Raw genomic sequence first — 20,084 nt, 5'->3', positions numbered from 1 at the left:
AGATTTCTGTCATTCTTCACCGGGGACCCTCCCCAATGGATAGAAATGAAGGATTTGAACATTTCCACTGCTTCAAAGGCAGTGTCTAAGCATAAGACATGTTGCTTTGAAAGGTTTCCTGGGGGCCCCATGAGGACTTGCACCTCCAGAGTAGCCTTCCTAAATTTCACACGGAAGCAGCTGCATTCAACTTTATTCCTAGGTTTTGAGAAACGTGTGGCTTGCCGTCCACAGTTTATTGTTACTTATAATGTAGGCTTCACTGGGACTCAAGGGACTAAATTCTAATGGCTGAAAAGGAATCTAAATCACATGGAAGGTTTTGATTAGGTCAGAGGGTCCAACTGTCCCCAGGGGAGAAGAGGTCAGTGAAGAAGGGTTCTGTTGTGTCATCAGGAGCCAAAGTGGTTTCTCCATTCTGCTCATTCCCTGGCTGCCACCTTGGCATACCCACCCAGTGTGGTGCTACCCCAGGACTTTCTTATGAGTTCCAAAAGGATGGAGGCTGGCCCCTAGAATTCTCAGTGTGTTGAAAGAAGCCTTAGCAGTTTACTAAGGGAACTAACTCTACAGCCACGCAAAACAAACAAAGAGAAAAGCAATTAAGATCCAGAGAAGATGAATGATGTCCCTACACTGCTGGACAAACCCATCTGCTCTATGTTCTCCACGGCCAGCATCCTGTCATGGAACCCCCTTAAAAAACAAAAACTAGCATGTTACTTAAAACATAAAGCCAAGGATTGAGCCATGGTTTAGTTGGTAAAGTTCTCATGTAAAAAAAATGAGAACCCAAGTTCAATCTCCAGAACCCATGTAAAAAGCTGTGTGTTGCTATGTGCATGCAACACATACATACATTCACACACACACACACACACACACACACACACACACACACACACACCCCTGCATACCCACACATGTATCTTCACACATACAAATAAACAAACAAATGAAAATGAAGCCATAGAACAAAGCATGGTTGCCCACAAACTCTGCAATCATGGATTATCTGACATGCTCGCACATTACAGCTATATGATGCAGGGGAGCCATGAAGCCAGGCTTCTTGATCTAAGTTCTACATCTGGAACCAGCCCCACACCTCATGTGCTGCTTCAAAATGCAGGTAGAAAAGAGTGACTGAAGCAATGACTTCCTCTAAGAGTTAGCCTGAAGGCTTACATAAGATAGTATGGGAGATGGCTTAATGCCATGCCGGGCACACAGTTGGCACTCCACAGGACATTTGGGGTGTGTTTTTCTTCATCAAAATGGGTGTTTTCAATGTTGATTTCCTTTGTCACCATCTGGGATTTAGTAGAAAGGCATGTAGTGTATGCCAAGAGCTGAAACGAAACCCCATGTGAAAAGCGATGGTACTTCAGCACCAAGGACAGCGCCCAGCATCTTCCCCCCCCCCGCCCCGCCCCTTAGAATCCCAGTTCATGAAGTGAAGTTATTTCATGCTAATGATTGTGATGGTGGAGGTGATAGGTGCCATACCCATCCTTCTAACTGTGCCCAAGGGCTATTAATACAAACCCTTCTTGCCATCAGGAGTTGGCCAGGAATTAGCACTAGGTTCTGATCTGGGTAGACTCTAACATCTTGCTGGTCTAAGGCACGGGTATAGGAAACTAAAGGGCTTGGGACAGTCATGATTTTAGCATTCCTAGAGAGCATGTCTGATATCTTGCAGACCCTGATCTCTGTACTGAGACTAGGATTGAGAACACCATCTCTGTCCTTTTCTCCCAACTAGAGGCAGAGAACAAAGTAGGTATTGACAGGTACCACTTGCTGATTACACACTCCATTCTAGGCCTGGTCCATGCATTCAGTATGTACTCTTATGCGCTCTTTGATAGGAGAGAGATAGAGGCAGACAGACTGGGAGGGGGAAAAGTGAGCTTATGCGTGGCTGGTTAGAGTCAAACCTTAATTGTCATTCTCCGGATTGCATACCCTACGCCACAAGATCACAACACCACTTTAATAAATAAGTAGAGGGGAAAAATGCAAATCACAAATATGCAATTTTGCTTTATGTATTTGCTGTGTAGGAAAACTCAAGGACAATGGCAAACAGCTGATAAGGAATTCTAACTGGTAACGATGGTCAGAGATAGCTACTACTTCTTATACTGTGCAGGGAAAACCAACATGGCTTGTCATTCACAGAGAGAAGAAAAAGCTGCCCAAGAGGAAATGCAGAACCAGCAGCGTGAATGCTGAGACCCACAGAGTCAAGAACTCTGTTTTAATTCAGGCTTTAAGGCCAGAAGTCTGCTTGTCCACTGAAGGCCTTGTCAGTTTTATAGTCCATGTACTGCTTGTTTGTTTGCATATATGCAAATGTGGCATGTACATGTGTGTGTGTGTGCGTGTGCACATGCATGCACATATGTATGTATGTATGTATGTATGTATGTATGACATACTTGATCTCTGGGCTCTCCTTTGACCTTATTTTTGAGCAGGGTTCTCACTGAACCTGAAGCACATTGACTTGAAGACTGCTTGGCTGATGAACACAAGGGTCCTCTTGTCCCCACATGTTCCCCTCCCCTAGGCCTGGCATGACCCTGGAAACTACTTTGCCTAGCTTTTTTACACAAATACTAGGAATCCAAATTCAGGTCATCATGTTTCTGTGGCAAATACTTCATAAATGGAGGCCCCTTTCCTACCCCTTCATGTATTTTTAAAAATGGTGCCTGATGCTTTCATTTTTCATTAGCAAAGTGGGGCCTACAATTCAAAGACTGTTTTGGACATAGAAAGAAATGCAAAAAAGGAAATAAAATCCTATTCTATCCCTCAGTGATTCTGGGAGTGCATTTTTTCTTCTTAGGTTATTTTATGACTAATTGCATTGTTTTGAAAGAACAGAAAGGTGCACACAGTAGAGTATTGGGAGGGGATGTATGAAATGTTCTATGCATGGGGTCGGGTGAGGGTGGGCATAATACAATGTGTCAAGGTGACATGGCTCCTAAAACTCACAGGACCCCATGAGTGTGATAAATGACCACACCAGGCATATGGGAAGGGAAGTAGAAATGGGATCTGCTTTCTCTACTGGAGATGCAATATTAATTTATGTGCTTGCTTTAGAGTGCTGTGTGTTAACCAGGGGAGGGAGCCCATCTCTGCAGAAGCAAGATGGTACCAAAGAACCTTCAGACAGCAGATCTACCAGAAGGTGGCTCCTGGCCAGGCTCCCTGTGGACTTGCCAACTTTAGGTTAATCAGTTGCCTGTTTACACATCTAATGGGATTTGAGACGGAGAATTAATTCAGTGTCGGAGAAGGGAAATAGCTGACGCTGCTCAGAGTCATCCTGGTACCCCATGTAGGAATGCTGCCTGCAGCAGGTGGGGCTAGACAGGAGAAGAACGGGGAGCTGCCTGCGCTGCTTCTAATCTGGAGCTGGATCCTCTCCCAGCCTCACACCTGCCTGTACTTCCGACACTGGGAAGAGTCTAGAAGCTTTCCTGAGAGTTGGAGTCACACGTCTGTCACTTCTAAGATGCTTCTCCAGTGCCAGCATCATTTTCTCCCCATTCAAAGCAAATGCACCAAGAGGCTGGATCACTTTGCCTCCTTCTTTGTTTTGGCAGCACTTAAAACGGAAGTCAAGGCTTTGCACATGCTCCCAAGTGCCCTGCACTGAGCACTTCACTTTTATTCGCTTATGGGTTTAAACATCTTTACATGTGTTTATTTCATTTGTGTATGTATGTATGTACATATGTGTTCACATACCATGGTACACATGTGGGGGGCCAGAAAACCTCTTGCAGAAGTTGGTTCTTTCTTTCTATCATGTGGCTCCTGGGGACTGAATTCAGGTCGTTAAGCTTGGCAACAAGTATCTTTACCTAGTGAGCTATCAGACATTTTTTATTTTTTTTTTTATTTTTTTTTTTTATTGTAAATAAATTTTTATTTAAGGGATTTGATTGCGTTGCTCTCCATCCTGAGTCACATGGTTTCCAGGTTTCTTTCACTCGTCTGATTGTACTCTTTAGCCCTTTTGTTCTCATCTCTCCTTGAATTAAAGTCAGAACAGTCATGACTAATTCAAAGTTTTCCACCGTAACAATTCTGGTGCCTTCTTCAAACCAGTTTACTTTAGGAACCATTTTAAGCCAGGCCTCTCACTTGGTGACACCCAGTGTGTTTGAAGAGTTCTGCTTACTCGTTCCTAACATTATACTAATCACTGTGAAGGCATGCCAGGGCCTGAAGTTTAAAAGAAAAGGTGGTATATTATTGCTTCAAACCTTTCTCTTGGTTTCTCTGTCACTGTCTCTATGTCTGTCTCTCCCCTCCCCTCCGTGTATGTGTGTGTCAGAGAGAGAGAGAGAGAGAGAGAGAGAGAGAGAGAGAGAGAGAGAGAGAGAGAGAGAGAGAGGGAGAGGGAGAGGGAGAGGGAGAGAGAGAGAGTTTGCGAGTTCGTGTGTGTAAATAACAGAGTGCAGTTCTGTGGAGTTGGTTCTCTCCCCTACCTTAACATGGGTTTTGGGATCAACTCAGACCACCAGGGTTTGATGGCCAAGCACTGTAACTCACTGTGCCATCTCACTGGTCTCATATGGTTCCTTTTAAAACCTCACTTTGAGGCGGGTCTCACTAAGTCTCCCAGACTAGCCTTGAACTTATGATCTCCCATCCTCAGCCTTCCAAGAAGTTGGTATTATATGCCTGCACCACCATGCCTGGCAAACTCAATAAATTCTAGTAAATTATAGAGGGTTGACATTATTATTATTACTATTACTACTACTATTATTGGGGGAGTTTGATACAGGGTTTCTTATAGCTTTTATTAATTTTTTTTTTTTAGAGACAGGGTCTCCCTGTAGTTTCTAGAGCCTGTCCTGGAACTAGCTCTTGTAGACCAGGCTGGCCTCGAACTCAGAGATCCGCCTGCCTCTGCCTCCCGCGTGCTGGGATTAAAGGCGTGCGCCACCAGCAATGGGTTGACGTTATTCTCATCACTCCAGTTTTATAAACAAGGGAGCAGATAATCAGATAATTGATGTGATTTACAGAGGGTCTCACATGGTGAGTACTGCAAGAAGCAGGTGACTCCAGGCCTCTGCCTTCAGAGCTTGGATGACTCACTTTCCATGCTGGAGGTCTTTCAGTAACAAGCCTTAAGCCCCTGGGGGTGGGGTAAAACAAAGTGATTGTCCAGCCCTCAGCTGCACACTTCTCTCCAATGGGAGAACATTCGCCAAGAGAGGTTGGAATACATATTCCAAGTGTCCGGCTTGTGCCTTCCTTGTGGTTTGTGAGCCAGTTCATCCTGTTGTTGCTATACTTGCCTGCCATATACAGAGGCAAGGCCAGTCGGAGCTGAATGCTGGAGACACAGCTGGAATGTAGCCAAGAGATATGACATGTTGATATCAGCATTTCTACCTTAACATTTACATTAAATCCCGTCCCAAACACAGGGCTCTTGGCGACTGAGAAATTACACAGAGCAGAAAATATCCCACAAGAAACTACTGTATCGGAGGGAGCTGACTTTTCCTTTCTGTTTCCCTGTCCCCCCACACACGGAGACTCAGGCAGATGGCATCTGAGTAGAAGCAAGGAACTGCTGGAGACATTTCCATTATTCAGGGTTCTGAATAAATTTCGGGGTTCAGACTTCAGTCCTGCTGATGCTCCCCAGGATATGATGACTGCACCGTACCTCAGTCACCCCACTGGTTACTTGAATATTTTGGGTGAAAACTAGGGGAAATAGTGAATACAGCACTCCTGTCCATTTAATTTCAAGAACAGTACGGACCAATTTGGCAGCTATTAAAATACAAGTTTGTTTTTAGATCACCCCCTCACAGTGGGAGCTGAAAGTCAAAACTAGCCGCTAAAGCGTGGAGATGGGCACGGAGGGTCAGGGTGGCTGTGCGGAGGCATCCTGCAACCTGTGCTGCATCCCACTGCTTGCTTTGGCTCCTCACATCTTTCTAGCTCTCGGGCTCTCTGCTTTTGTCACCCACTCTTACAAGAGTCTGTCTGGAGACAAGCCATGCTGGCCTACAGTGGGACCCTGGAGACCAGCTCCTTCTACTCTGTTGTTCTGCAGAGGGGAGAACACTGAAGCTCAGTTAGGCTGAGCCACGGAGCGCATGGTCACACAGCTCAGAAGGCCTGGGAGAGCATCTACTACTATTATTCTGCTAAATGGGCATAATAGTAAACTGACCCCTAATGACCCTTAAATAAATGCACGCCTCCACCTTCATCTGAGAAGCTTCTAGTTGAAGCAGATGGCGACTCACAGAGACCCACAGCTGCACGTGGTGAAGAAAATAGGAGACTACAAAGTACTAAATGAGACTTTTGTGCAACGTCCCTTCGTCCCAAGGTTCAGGGACAATTGCTGAAGAGGGGACAGAAAGACTGTAAGAGCCAGAGGCAGGGGATGACTAGGAGGGAACAGGGTTTCTGGACACAGCGGGCAGCACACACGAACTCACAGCAGTCACGGCAGCATGCACGAGACCCGTTCAAGTGCAAGCAGGACCACATCCCGGCTTGGAGATGGGAGGCGGGCATGAAGTCCTAGCCCCAGTTAAGAAGCTCCTGATAGCTGATAGCTGCTGGAAGATGGAGGGGAGAACACAGTCCCTGGTAAGTGGACCATGCTCCAGTGGAAGGCCACAGGGCCAAGAATAACATGGGTGTCACAGTTAGTTTTGATAGTTTTAAATGTTTTTTTTTTCAAATTAAAGATAAAGAGGGCATAAAGTAGGGTGTGTAGAGAAGACGGTGAGTCTGAGAGGGAAAAGGATGACTATAATCAGACACATTGTGTTGACTGTTTTTTTATGTCAACTTGACACAGGCTACAGTCATTGGAAATGAGGAAGCCTCAATTGGGGAAATACTTCTGTAGATCAGGCTGCGGGCACGCCTGTAGAGCATTTTCTTAATTCGTGATTGATGGGGGAGGGCCCAGCCCAATGTGGGTGGTGCCATCTCTGGGCTGGTGACCCTGAGTGCTATAGGAAAGCAGGCTTAGCACGTCACGATGAGCAAGGCTGTAAGGATAAAAAGCACCCCGCCATGGCCTCTGAGTCCGCCCTTACCTCCGTATCCCTGCTCTGGATAACGGACAGTGATGTGGAAGCATGAGTCCAAGAGACCCTTTCTTCGCCAGCTGCTTTGGTGATAGCGTTTCATCCCAGCAATAGAAACTTAAGACCCACACTCTACAATATTCTCAAAGATCTGACAATTCAAAACCAATCACCTGGTCTACTGGAACAAAGCAGGGTCGGTACCCAGGGAGACGAAACCCTGTAGGAATTTTGGATTGGCCTCTTTGGACACACTCAGTAGGGTTTGAGTCCCAGCCTTGCCCTAATTCTGTGAATCCAACATGTCTCCGCATCTCCGCTTCCTTGCTTGTAAGATAAAATCAGGAGTTTTTAATGGCCGAAGCCTAAAAACTAGAAAATCAAGCCAACACTCCAGAAAATGGAATCATCAAGTGATTGGTGCTGAATTTGAGCCGCTCAATTGAGTCACACCTGAAGTCAGTGTACCTGTTCCAGCAAACCCACAGTAAACCCAGTGCAGTGGGCGTACGTCACTCACCACAAAAGAATTCTTTTGGCCACAGCACTGGTGAGGCCTGCCCACTGCGTAGAAGCATTGGGAGGTAGGCTATGGGAAGCCGAGTTCGCACACCAAGGGAAGACTTTACTAACAAAGAGCAGTAAGTTATAGGCAATAACACACTAATTAATTTTATTACTAAATTAAACTAAAAGTATATTGTCCTTAATTCATGTAAATGAGAGAGTCCCAGCTGGGGACTTCAAGAGTGAACTTGTGAGCAATTTTGAAATTAGGTACTTGGCTTTAGGGTTTGGGAGGCAGCTGCTAGGAACATGTGACACTGCTCTGAGCCAGGCAGGCACTATCTGCCCACCACTGGTGCCCCTGGATCATACAGGGTGTGCACATCCATGCAGGACAGAGATCTGGGTGACATTCCTGCCAGTAGCATTTTGGCTTTATGCTTACCATGGCAATGATGTCATCATCACCATCCTCCTCCCCCTCCTCCTCCCCTTCCCCCTCCTCCTCCTCCTCCTACTCCTCCTCCTCATCATCAAAGGACACATCTCATTTAATCCTACCCATATAGGGCTCTGGCTATTTCACTTTACTGGTAAAGGAATGGCCTCAGAGTGGCTAAGTTACACAAATGATACAACACAGCCTTAGACACGGTAGAACGGCACTTCATCCTAGGGGGTGGGAACTCAAAGCTCATGACTTTAATTGTGCTACTAAGTTACTAGTGGAAGCCTTGGAAACAGAGAGCCAAGATTAAAGAGCAATTAGCCTGAACCAGTACTACTGGGGTGGATGTGATTTTTGTGATGTGTTTTTAAATGGAATGGTTTCTTTGCCTACAATGTAAGCTGTTTGGGCAAATCAGATACTATAGGCTATGTGAGGAGAAGAAGGGTTTTATTCTCCACCCATGGGTGAGGACTTTCAATATCAGGGTCACTTTTTAAAAATAAACGCTCTATAGAATTGTCCCCAGCTCTAATTGACACATGTCTTTGCTGTCAGAAAGGCCTGGGTTCAAATCCTGACATGCCATCAACTGGTCAACCTTAGGGAAATCCATTTGGGCTCTCAAAGCCTCCCTTTCACTTCCTGAGAATAAAGATATTAATTCTTAATTCTGCCCTAGATAAAGCCAATATCACATGCAATGGGCAAAAAAGTATTAGGGCTTAGCAGGCTATGATTTCTATTTGTGCAGGTAGCCTTTTTACCACTGGAGGCCTGAACATGCTATGCTAACTAGCAGGAATTCACAGAGCACTATAAAGCCTTGGAGTTCCTTTTAAATATAATGGAGGCAGATTAGAATCAAGAAGAGGCCAATATGTGCACAATTGGCTGCTGAAATTAAAATCAAACCTTAAGAAATAATGCAACCCAAGAAATCTGGAATAACTCCTTGAAAGCTCTGGGAAGGGAACTTAATGTTTGCTTCTGTCTCTTGCTTGAGATAATAAGGTAAATCAAGTTACAGAATCTGCCATCTCCATGAATCATGGCAGAAATAATCTTGAACAGGGACTGTACATTAAAATCCCAACTATGACCAGATCAGGAATGGAGACAAACAAGAACTACTGTAACCTAGGAAGGATGGGATTGGACTTGATTTCAGCCTTGAGCAAAGTCAGACACAGAACATAGACACAAAGTCAGACCAGGCTTGTCATGGTTAATTGGAAATCTAGATTCTCATGGAAGATATGTTCAAATGAGCCAATTGACCAACCAACCAACCAACCAACCAACCAACCAACCAAACAAACAAACAAACAAATAAACAAGCAGACGCAAAATATTAACAGGTTACAATGATTCCAAGAACTATTATTCTGGAGTGTGTTCTGTTCAACACCAGAACCAGAGGGTGCTCAAGACTGCCTCTTCCACCAGGGTGAGACACAGTTTGTGTACAGGTATGTGTTCATGTATGTGTGTAAATGTGTTGATACACATGTAAATAGGAGCAGGTGTTCACATGCATGTGGAGATCACAGGGAAACTTCAGGTGTTGATCCTTAGGTACCTTGCCCATCTTGTTTGATGAGGGATTTTCATTGGTCTGAAACTTCATTGTGTAGCCCAGACTAGATGGACGGTCTCTTCCTCCCATCCCACTGGGGTTACTGGTGCATGCTGCCATGCCTGGATTTTTACAGGGCTTCTGGAAACTGAACTCATACTAGTGAAGTGAGTACTTTACAGACTGAGCCATCTTTTCAAGCCAATCTCCTAGTTTTTGGCACTGTTTACTCTAAGTGGGAGAGGTGGAGGCTCTGAATCCTGCTTGTCTCTATCCATACCAGCAGTGGGAGGAAGTGAGGAAGACACAGACTGGAAGGCCGACCCTCTGGATTTAACTTCATGCTATCCTGAGTCTTTCAACTGGAAAGTAAATCCTTTGAGAGTCTGAAGATGCTCTCGTTCATTGCTAGAGCAGCGCCTGGCATGTGGCTGGCATGAGGAAAGCAGCTCTTGAGTGACAGGCAGAAGGACTAAATGATGTGGGGACAGCACTTAAATGCAGTCTTCAGTCTACCGATCAACAATATGACAATTAGCCATGACTACTTAGCTCCAAGGATTACCACGATAAAAATGAACTCATAAAATTCCTAGGGAAAACAAAGATGTAAAAGGTTCTGAGTGGGCTGGGGAGATGGTGTAGCTGATAGAGTGTTCACTGTGTGAGCATGAGGATCCCAGTTCAATCCCCAGAACCCATGTGAGAGATCCTCTCTAAAAAACAAAATGGTGGGTAGGACCTGAGGAATGATATTTGGGGGTGTCCTCTGCCTTCCACATGTGCACATGCACCTGCATACACATATGCACCCCCATGCATACACATACACAGATGCATGAGCCCCTGTATACACATGTGCACTTCATACATATGTACACACAGGTGCATGAGCACCTGCCTACACATGTGCACCCCATACATACACATAGACCGATGCATACATACACACACACACAGGTGCATGTGCACTGGCATACACATGTGCATTCTCATAGATAAACACACACGTGCATGTGAACTGGCATACACATGTATACCCCATACACACACATAGACAGAAGCATGTGAACCAGCACACACATGTGCTCCTGAACACTCATGCAAACGTACATATACAGGAATAAATTCAAAAGATTTCTTGGGCAAAAAGCTGCAAGCCTGCGTGAAGCATCTGCTGCTCCCTGTCCTTGGCTAACAAGAGGGACCCTAGAGCTCACACTCAGGAAACTTCTCTCTGGTTCTGTAGAATCAGCCTGGAAGAAAGACCCCGGGAATAGCTTTCCATGTCTGTGGTACCCACTGCATCACCTTGCATTGTCCCGGCCATGAGACTTCAGGAAATTCATATCCCGGTATCGGGAGAGAAAAGCCACCAGCTGGTCATTTGTCCTGTGGGAACAAACAGAAGAGAAAGTCAGGGTCCTCTGTAGACCATGGAGGTATTGGGCCTTGCCCCCCTTTTTACTCCTCAGAAGAGAAAGTCAGGGTCCTCTGTAGACCATGGAGGTATTGGGCCTTGCCCCCCTTTTTACTCCTCAGAAGAGAAAGTCAGGGTCCTCTGTAGACCATGGAAGTGTTGGGTCTTGCCTCCCTTCTTACTCCTCAGAAGCAGATTTCACTGTTTTCCTGTTCTGACCACACCACACAGCCTGAGATGCACACTCTTGGCGGGTCATGCCCCTGCGCCTGCCACATTACGTGAAAAGAGGCTGTATTCTAGTTTCATTCTGACTGCTATGTTGTAACATCCCGGAAAGGGGCAATTTAGGGAGAGAACGGGTTTATTTTAGCTCACAGTTTCTGGTTATTGTTCATTACCGCACGCAATGGCTTGAGGCAGCTGGACACACCACACCCATGGACAAGAGCAGACGGAAATGAATGTGTGCATGCTCATTCGCTTTCTTGACTGACTGTCAAGCTCAGCCTGGTTTCTCCACTGTTACACAGGTCAGGACCCCCGCCTAGTGAACGGTGACACACACAGTGGGCTGAATCTTCCCACGGCAATTAACTTCATTCCGACTGTGACTAACCCCAGATACGACACAGGCCTGCCCAATATAAGTCATCTTCCACTACAACTGTCTTTCCAGGTGATTCTAGGATTTGTCAGGTTGAGAATTACAGTAACCAGCACAGGCTGTTTGCACATCTCTCTCCCACATACTCCACCGTGTAAGGAACCCTGAGGACAGCGCAGCGTTTTATCTGCTTTGGTATCTATGCTCAGCATTGTGCATGGTGGACAATAGTCGTCAATATAGCTGATGTCATATACAGATCGGTTTCAGGGCCTTTGCACTTGCTGTGCCTGTGTCTCTTAATTTCTGGCCTGCTCTTATCATTTAGGTCTTTCAAACGTCTTTTCTTCAAAAATTAAAAAAATTTTTTTTTAAATTTAAATCTGGTCATTCCACCTAAAGTAGCCCCTGCCTCCTCCTTTACCACACCACAATGCTGACTTGACTACTTTATTACCATTTGAAAGTCCTCTCTTGGCTTCCTTACAACATCAGGCCCACAAGGAGAGAATCTAGTTAGATCTGCTCCATCTTGGCACAGAGTAGGACCTACACTCTCGTCTGGCGAACGAATGAATGATGACGAAGGAATGCATGCACCCAGAGGAGCCAATTCAGAGCCGACTCCTTCAGCGCAGCGCGCAGTGAATGAATCCGAGTGCTCGATAACCACTGAGTTGTGGGTTGAGGGAGTTTTAAAAAATATGAAGCGCCATGCAAACGGATGACATTGTTCCCAGCATTGTTATCCCAAATTTATCACCATCAATCTCGGTGTTCACAGCGCCGTCACAGCTAATCAGCTTGTGCATACAGCTGTGACAGTATTTTAAAAGGCAGTCACACAGGTCTCCATCTGCCAGAGATGCAGTCGCCTCTTCCACTGAATAAACCCAAACAGGTAAATGGTGCTGATTTGACAGCTCCTCTGTCACCAGGCAGCTCGGCTTGGGCTGAGGGCTCCTTAGAGGCCACGGGCTACCAGCTCTTCCAGACTGGGTGATGTGGGAAGAAAGACGCTGTATGGGAGCACAGTGAGGCTGGGCTCTTTCTTTAGAATCGTGTGGTATGTGTGCGTGGTGCGCAGGTAGGGAGGGGTGTGTTCTGCACGTGCCTGTAAGTGTTGGTCCAAGCACACATGTGCCATGGCCTGTGTGTGGAGGTCAGAGGTCAGCCTTGGGTGTTCATCCCTCACCGTCTACCTTGTATGAGTCAGGGTCTCAAGTTCCCCACCATGCACACCAGTCTGGCTGGCCAGCAAGCCTTTCGGGAGCTGCCTGCTTCTGTCTGCCATCTCACAGTTGGAACACTGGGGTTACAGATGCCTCCTGAGGCTTCTGCCTTTCTGTGGGTGCTGGAGTTTTAGACCCAGGTCCTCATGCTTGAGTAACGCATGCTTTATCTACTGTGCCATTGCCCTAACCTTAATGCTGGACCGAGGAGAAGCAAGGCAGTGTCTTAGAAAGCAATGCCTGAGCTCCAGAAACCAAAGGATCTGGAAGTGAATTCCAGCTGCACTGCCACAGCCCACCACGTGTGGGAAGAGTAAACAAGCCACCAGACCCTCTGAACAGCAGCCTTTGGGAAACACACTTCCTCCCAGCTGCTCAGACTTAAACACCCCAGCACACAGTAAGTTTACCACACATTTTTTTGCCAGTAGGATGGGTAGATTAAAGGGCACACAGTAGGCACACATTCAATGCACATTGCTCTGCTACGTCTCAGTTACCTGGTCTGTTCTACCCTCAGCCCTCAAATCCCTCTGGAGTAAGCCACTCTGAACCCTCATCCACTCATTGGATGGAATATGCTGACTAACCCCTAATTCTGGATGGATGGAAAGGATGAAATAGAGAAGTTAGAAGACCCTGAGTTGAGAACAAAAGTGATTAATGTCCCAGGCTCTTATTGAAATAAAAACCAGTGAGAAGCCAGCCATGGGTGGTAGATGCCTGAAGAGGCTCCTGCATCTGCAGCCTGGGACCATCTGTCCTGCACAGGATGCAGCGCTCTCCTGATGTACACAGAGGTGAATCCTTGGGATAGATCTACAGGGCCAACCTTTGTGCCTGGACAGTGATAATCGAGGTGGCCAAGGTTCCGAGGTTCCTGTAGCCTGATGCTCAAAAGGGCTTCCAAGGAGCTGCTGGGGTAGCAGCAACGCAATGTCCTTATAAAGGAAAATCAGGCAGCGTCTCTCCCAGCTATCTAGAGACCCGCTATATCTCTTCGCCTCAGCCACTCTTATTTACCAAACCCCTTGCCACACTGTGTGACAGTTCATTATTGTCGTCCGGATGAATAAAAGGACAAGTTAACCTCTGAATGGGTCTCCAGCAGCAGAAATAATAAACAGGGCCTCTTGGGAAGCTTAGGTGGGAGGACTGAAGGGGCCAAGGCCAAGCTCTAGGAGCCCCCTCTGGGAAGTCTCAGGCCTCCCAGGGTCAGCCTGCTGTGGCTCCATTTGGCAACCCCAGAAAGCTTCTTTCAGGCCTGGAGCTGGGGCCATTTTCGCATTTCCCGCTTCACCGGGTCCCCATTGGATGGGGATGAATAGGCATTTAGCGAATTTACTTAGCGATGCTTCCACATGAAATCATCTCAAAAGACGACATCTTAGGGGGAGGGAGGGTGGTCGGGTAGGGGCTTTCCAGGCTGAAACCTATGCATAAAGCCCCCTTTGAAAGCAAAACTCTGTGTTTGGTGAGTGAGTTTGCTGGATCGGCTGGATGGGTGGGGTGAGGGGGACTAATGCTTACTCCTTCTGACCAGGGAACCCTGTAGCTCCTTGCCTGTCCCCTCTTTGTAACATGCCTCCCTCAATGTTAAATTTTGGTCAGTCAATCCCTTCTCTTGCTCAAAAAGGAGATGAGATTTGGCTGGGGACCAGTTCTCTTGATTGCTCCTTTTAGGCTCCTGTCAATAATTGCCTAGATATTTAGTTCACTCCAGATAATGAACAGCTTATGATCTGCTGACATTTTACCCCATTCCAGTCTTGCTGTTTTGCACATGCTGTTTTGCACACTCTCTTTTATACAATAGTCTTTCTCCATGAAGCTCCCATCACTCATCCTTGAGATCTGTGAAGCTCATTCTGCCTTCTACTGACACAATCACAAGTTATCCACAGGTCAGTCTATCTCTTGTTGACTGCTGGTGCCCATTTGCTGCAACCACTAGGGCCATGGAAATATCTGCTTCAATATGTAACATGTACCTAAATGCTGAAGCCAGCTTATTGGTGAACACATGGGAATCAGGAGTGAATGCATTAATAAGAGAGTCATAAAATAAGGTCTCAGACCGTGACCATTATTGGCCATGCACCATGATCTAGCTTCCAGGCATATGCTTGCTGTGTTGCTACCTTATTTGATATTTGCGAAGATGCCATACAGTGAATGTCACTCTCATCCAGCAGACTGGGTGGCTACACTCAGACACATTAGGTCATGAAGGAAGTGCAGAACCAGGCTTGGGACCTGGTTCTGATGTTACGGCTGATGCTCTTGATAAATAACCCACTCCGCAAATGTCACAGAGTGAATGATGGGTGAATTCTATCTCAGGAGTAGAAGAAAAACTACAGGTACAGGAAGGGGCTACCCTTGCAGACTTGTCTTCAAATCAGAAGCCACCATGAGATACACCACACCGGGGGCTGGAGAGATGGCTCAGCAATTACGATCACTGGCTGCTCTTGCAGAGGATAGGGTTTGGTTTCCAGCACTCACATGTTAGCTCACAATAACCTAGAACTCCAGTTCCAAGGAATGTGACCTCCCCCTTTCTAGCCCCCACATGCATTGCACACATGTGGTGCAAACATATGCAGGCAAAACATTCATACACATGAAATTAAAAAAAATCTCCAAGAAAGAAAAAGAAACACTGTATTCAGGCCTCACACAAGACCTACTGAGATAAGCTTGACTTTTTTTTCTTTTTGAATGTTCGTGCATGTGAAAGAGAGAGAGAGAGAGAGAGAGAGAGAGAGAGAGAGAGAGAGAGAGAGAGAGAGAGAGAGAGAACACCGTATAGAGCTCAGGTGTCCCTCCTTTGTATTGTCCACCTTGCTTTTGTTTTGTGTTTCAGGGACAGGGTCTGCCACCGGACAGGAAGGAGACTGTCACCGGACAGGAAGGAGACTGTCACTGGACAGGAAGGAGACTGTTACTGGACAGGAAGGAGACTGTCATTGGACAGGAAGGAGACTGTCTTGGCCAGTGAGTCCCAGGGATCTGCCTGCCTTCATTTTCACAGTACAGCCATTACAAGCATGCACCACCACACCTACTGGGGACTGATCTCAGGTTCACATCCTTGTGCAGCAAGCACTTTACCCACTGACCCATATTCCTGGCTTGGGATCAATTTGACTTCTTATGGTTTCCACGTGATATATACGCCCCTGTCAGTTTGAGAAACTCTGCTCTGCTGAGTATGAAGAGCAGTGACGGTCTCTTCTTTCCACTGGTCCCCGAGGGCCCTTCTGGATGCCTAGGCTTACAGGGAGTTCTTTCATCTCGTGTTGGGAGTATTAAATAGAACCATGCATGTAAGACCTCTGTAATAGCACCTGGCACGGGGTAAGTCTTTGACAAATGTTAGCTGTCATTTAATAGCATCATCGCCATCTCAGACATCAGATACTTAAGACATTTTGATCCAGGAAAAGCAATCAAAGGACCCAACTTGACTCTGACTCAGAGGGAGGGCTTTCTGTGATTAAGACCCATAGAATATTCTGCTGAGCACAGAGGAGGAAATAACCCTTTGAAGGGATTTGTCCTCATCTCCACTGCTTTAAGAGGTAGGGGATGTCTCCTGGAGGACATGACACCATTTTCATGGCCACGACTCTGAACAGAGAGACATGTGTGATAAGGGGAACAGCTTTGACATTCCCTCAGCAGCCAGAATCCCAGGTTCATGTAAAAAAGGTACCCTGTGTCTACAGAGTCAGAGCCATACAGGGTTGGTGTGCTGACAGTGATTGACAGGTGGGAAGAAGACCGGATCAGCTCGGTCTCTACTGGGATGGAGTCCAGAACAGACCCATCTTCATGTCCTTCTGACCACTGTTCTCATCCCAAACCATTTTTTTCAAGGCTGGATGCTAAAAGGGTTTTCAAGTGGCAGCTACTGCATCAGGGTGAGGCTGGTGGACTGAAGCCAAGGTGATACACTCACGGGGCATTTGTGAGTGCTGGAATTCAACCCCATGGCACTGGGTGTGGCTGCAGTGGGCTGGTCATTGTGCAGCAGAAATGTACATGTCAGGTGTAGGATGGGTGTGTGTGTGAAGAGGGGTGAGCTGGGAAAGAAGAGTTTGAGGCATCTCAATTCTGAGCTCTGAATGGATAGGACTGCTTTAATGTCTAGCTCTAGTATGGTACATCACCCATCATTTCTTTATATGTACATTTACTGTGTGTGTGTTTGTTGCATACAAGGCAAGAACTATACCACTGAGCTATCTCCCCAGTCCCACCTGTTTAATTCAGACATCATTTTACTTTCACCCTGAGCAACAATATTCACAGCACTTGATGTTATCATCTTCATCCCATCTTTTTCATTGTGTCGAAATAACATAAATAACACAGACCTCGCCAGCTTCACTATTTGAGGTATACAGCTCAGATGTAACGAGTACGGTTATACTGCAGAATAACTGCAAGCAATGCCCCCTTCAGCACTTGTTAAGCCCTGCAAAAATCAGCTCCCCTTTCCTCCTTTCTCAGCCCCTCGCAATTATAATTTTCTTTTGTTTTTGTGGTTTTGATAACTTGCTATTTCATAGACGTTGAACTATAGAGAATACAGCTTGCTGGGCTTCAATTGTCCTCTAGCGTGTGTTGGAATTTCTTTCTTCTTTTAGGTTGAATAATATTCCAATCTGACATACCACATTTGTGATTTTTTTTAAAAGCTATACATGAATACACAACAACAATCACTCGTCTACACGCATCCCAAGCAAACTCAGCAACCATGGATGCCAACAGAAGACTCAACTGCTCTGACTCATGGAGTCCCGGGATGTGCTATTCTAATTTGAAGACTGGGTAGTTCTTGGTAAATGAAAATGAATTCTTACCCCAAACACAAGGATCCACCAGAAAATGTGCATCTGCTGGAGGAAAAAGGCACACACTACAGGAGTAAGAAGTTGATCCTTTTGTGAAAAGCCAAGAATTCAGGAAGCAGTGAGGGAGCACTAACAATGACCTTTTAATGCTATGTGTTCATACACACATGTGTGTGACTCCATGTGTCTCTGCATGCATAGAGGCTAGAGGAGAAGGAAATCAGGAATATTCCCTTACTGCTCTGTCTTATTCCTCTGAGGCAGGGTCTCTCACTGAACCTGGAGCTTGATATTTTCTATCTAGACTGGCAGCCAGCAAGCCCTGGATATCCTACTGTCTCTGCCCAGTCAAGCATGGGGGATGCAGGTGTTTGTGGCTATGCCCAGCTTTGTACATGGGTGCTGAGATCTGAATGTGCACAGCAAGCACACTCACCCACGAGCCACCCCCTAGCTCCCTACTCCTTCCAAGTTTTTCATTGTGGAAGTTTAGATTGAAGTGAGATGAAGAACTGGCTGTCTGCCATGGATGTGGGGACAGAGATGTTAACTGTAAAAGGGGTGGGATAGGGCATCCTGAAGAGACTTATAGGCACTTGGCAGTGAGGGTGGTCTGGCCAGGTAGGCTGTCCAGGCTGGTGTTAAGCCTTCTTCCTTTCTCACAGTATCAACAATGAAAGGGACCCTAGAGGTCAACATCACCTTACAGCAAAGTGTAAATGACCTCTTGTTGGTTGGAGTATGGGGTGGGTGCAGAGCTGCCCTCTGTGCCTGGGGCAGCAGGTGCCTATCTGTTAGTAACAACACTGGAGTTTCCCATCTGGATGCGGCGGCAGCACCTTGGACAGTACCTCTGAGGCCCCTGGCTACAGTCACTTGCTGGCAGAAACTTTGGGTCTATATCCCTTCAGTTCCTCCAGGACTGGCACATTGTAGGTGGTCACAAACATTCACTTCTATGCTTGTGAAGTGCCTAAGGGTGGGGAGTGCCATCATAATGGTTCAGCTCTTGCTGCTGTCCTTGTCACAAGTCTGCCCCGTTGGCATGAGGTCATTTCATACTTATTTGTCAGAAAAACAGATGTCCTGAAATCTAAGAGTACCATCCCTCGCTTTTGCATCCCAGCCTTTGACCGTTCCAGGAATTCACCTCTCTGTTTCTGCACAGAGAACCAGGGGAGACTTAGAACAATGAATCCCAGGCTCAAGGAGCTTGTGAGACTATGCATCAAAATGACACTCGTAGAACCACCTCCCTTTGCTTTCTTACCATTGCTAAGTGCTCATCTCTTTAAATATCATTACAAGCCTATGCAGCAGGTGCTTCTGCTATGAAATGAAGTATGTCCGGAAATAAGGCAGTGGCTCATCTTATGTCTTGGGGATGGCTAAATGAAACCGAATACCTCAGCATCCTGCAGCAAACACGCATCAACTCTACTTTCCAAGATGTGGGTAAGGTTCAGTGATGTAGCTCTTTCTTTAGAAACAGGACAATGGCCACCTTACAAAGTCTCACACTTCCTTTTTGGATGTTGCTTACTGGACACAGCTGACAACAGAAGTTGACATAGACACAGTGCAAGCTTTGAATTTCTCCACCTTAAACCCGAAGCTGCCACCTCTATGTCCTTTACTGGACATCATCAGAATGGATTGAGGCCTCTCTGCTTACATGGTTTATTTGGGATTTATAGGAAGTTGAGATACTTCTGAGTCTCTTTGCTTAAGGCTCCTGATCTTTTTCACACATTCATTAATGACATCTTCCCATGAGGGAAACCAAGATATCCAGGACTCTAGAGGAGAAAATGGAAGTTTGAGGCTGTCTGAAGACCAGCAGAAGTGAAGGAATCAGGAAATAAAGCCAGTGCCACGTACAAATTTAATCAAGCTTTGCATAGAAGATACTGGGGATTGTTTGGAGAGTTCTGGGTGCTGGATTTCTTCCTGGAGGCCATAGGTATAATAACAGCACCATGGGCACCCAGGAAGAGTGAACAGGTGGATACATCACCATGCCTCCAGACTCTGCTCTCTCCCACTAGGCATTCACTGGATCTTTCTAAACCGCGAGTCTTGAGTGTTATCTCTTCCACCTACTGCCCTTCGGGGACTCTCCAAGAGGGGTAAGCCAGCACGCTAACTACTTAGCAAGGTGCACAAGCTGTTCATAGTCAACCTCTGCCCGTTCCAACTTTGGAACTACTTGACTTGAAGCTTTCTAACTGTTCTACCCTCTTCCCTAACAGGTCCTTCCAGTGACACACACACACATGTGACAGGAGTGGGTGACAGTCACTATCATGAT

The 20,084-nt window shown here is 46.3% G+C and overlaps 1 protein-coding gene across 2 annotated transcripts in view; it reads right to left on the bottom strand.

Moving 5' to 3' along the window:
- The window catches only part of Xylt1 (xylosyltransferase 1), a 307,805-nt gene that overhangs the window by 30,655 nt on the left and 257,066 nt on the right, over positions 1-20,084 (bottom strand). For both annotated transcript variants that reach the window (XM_038341040.1, XM_042055636.1), the window contains one exon: positions 10,958-11,038. In XM_038341040.1, the coding sequence (XP_038196968.1) occupies positions 10,958-11,038 (81 nt within the window). The remainder of the gene's footprint in view (positions 1-10,957; positions 11,039-20,084) is intronic.

This window comes from Arvicola amphibius, chromosome 1, assembly GCF_903992535.2.
Source record: "Arvicola amphibius chromosome 1, mArvAmp1.2, whole genome shotgun sequence".
Lineage (NCBI taxonomy): Eukaryota > Metazoa > Chordata > Mammalia > Rodentia > Cricetidae > Arvicola > Arvicola amphibius.
Note: the sequence above shows the minus strand (reverse complement) of the source record. Positions and strands in the feature narration are given on the sequence as shown.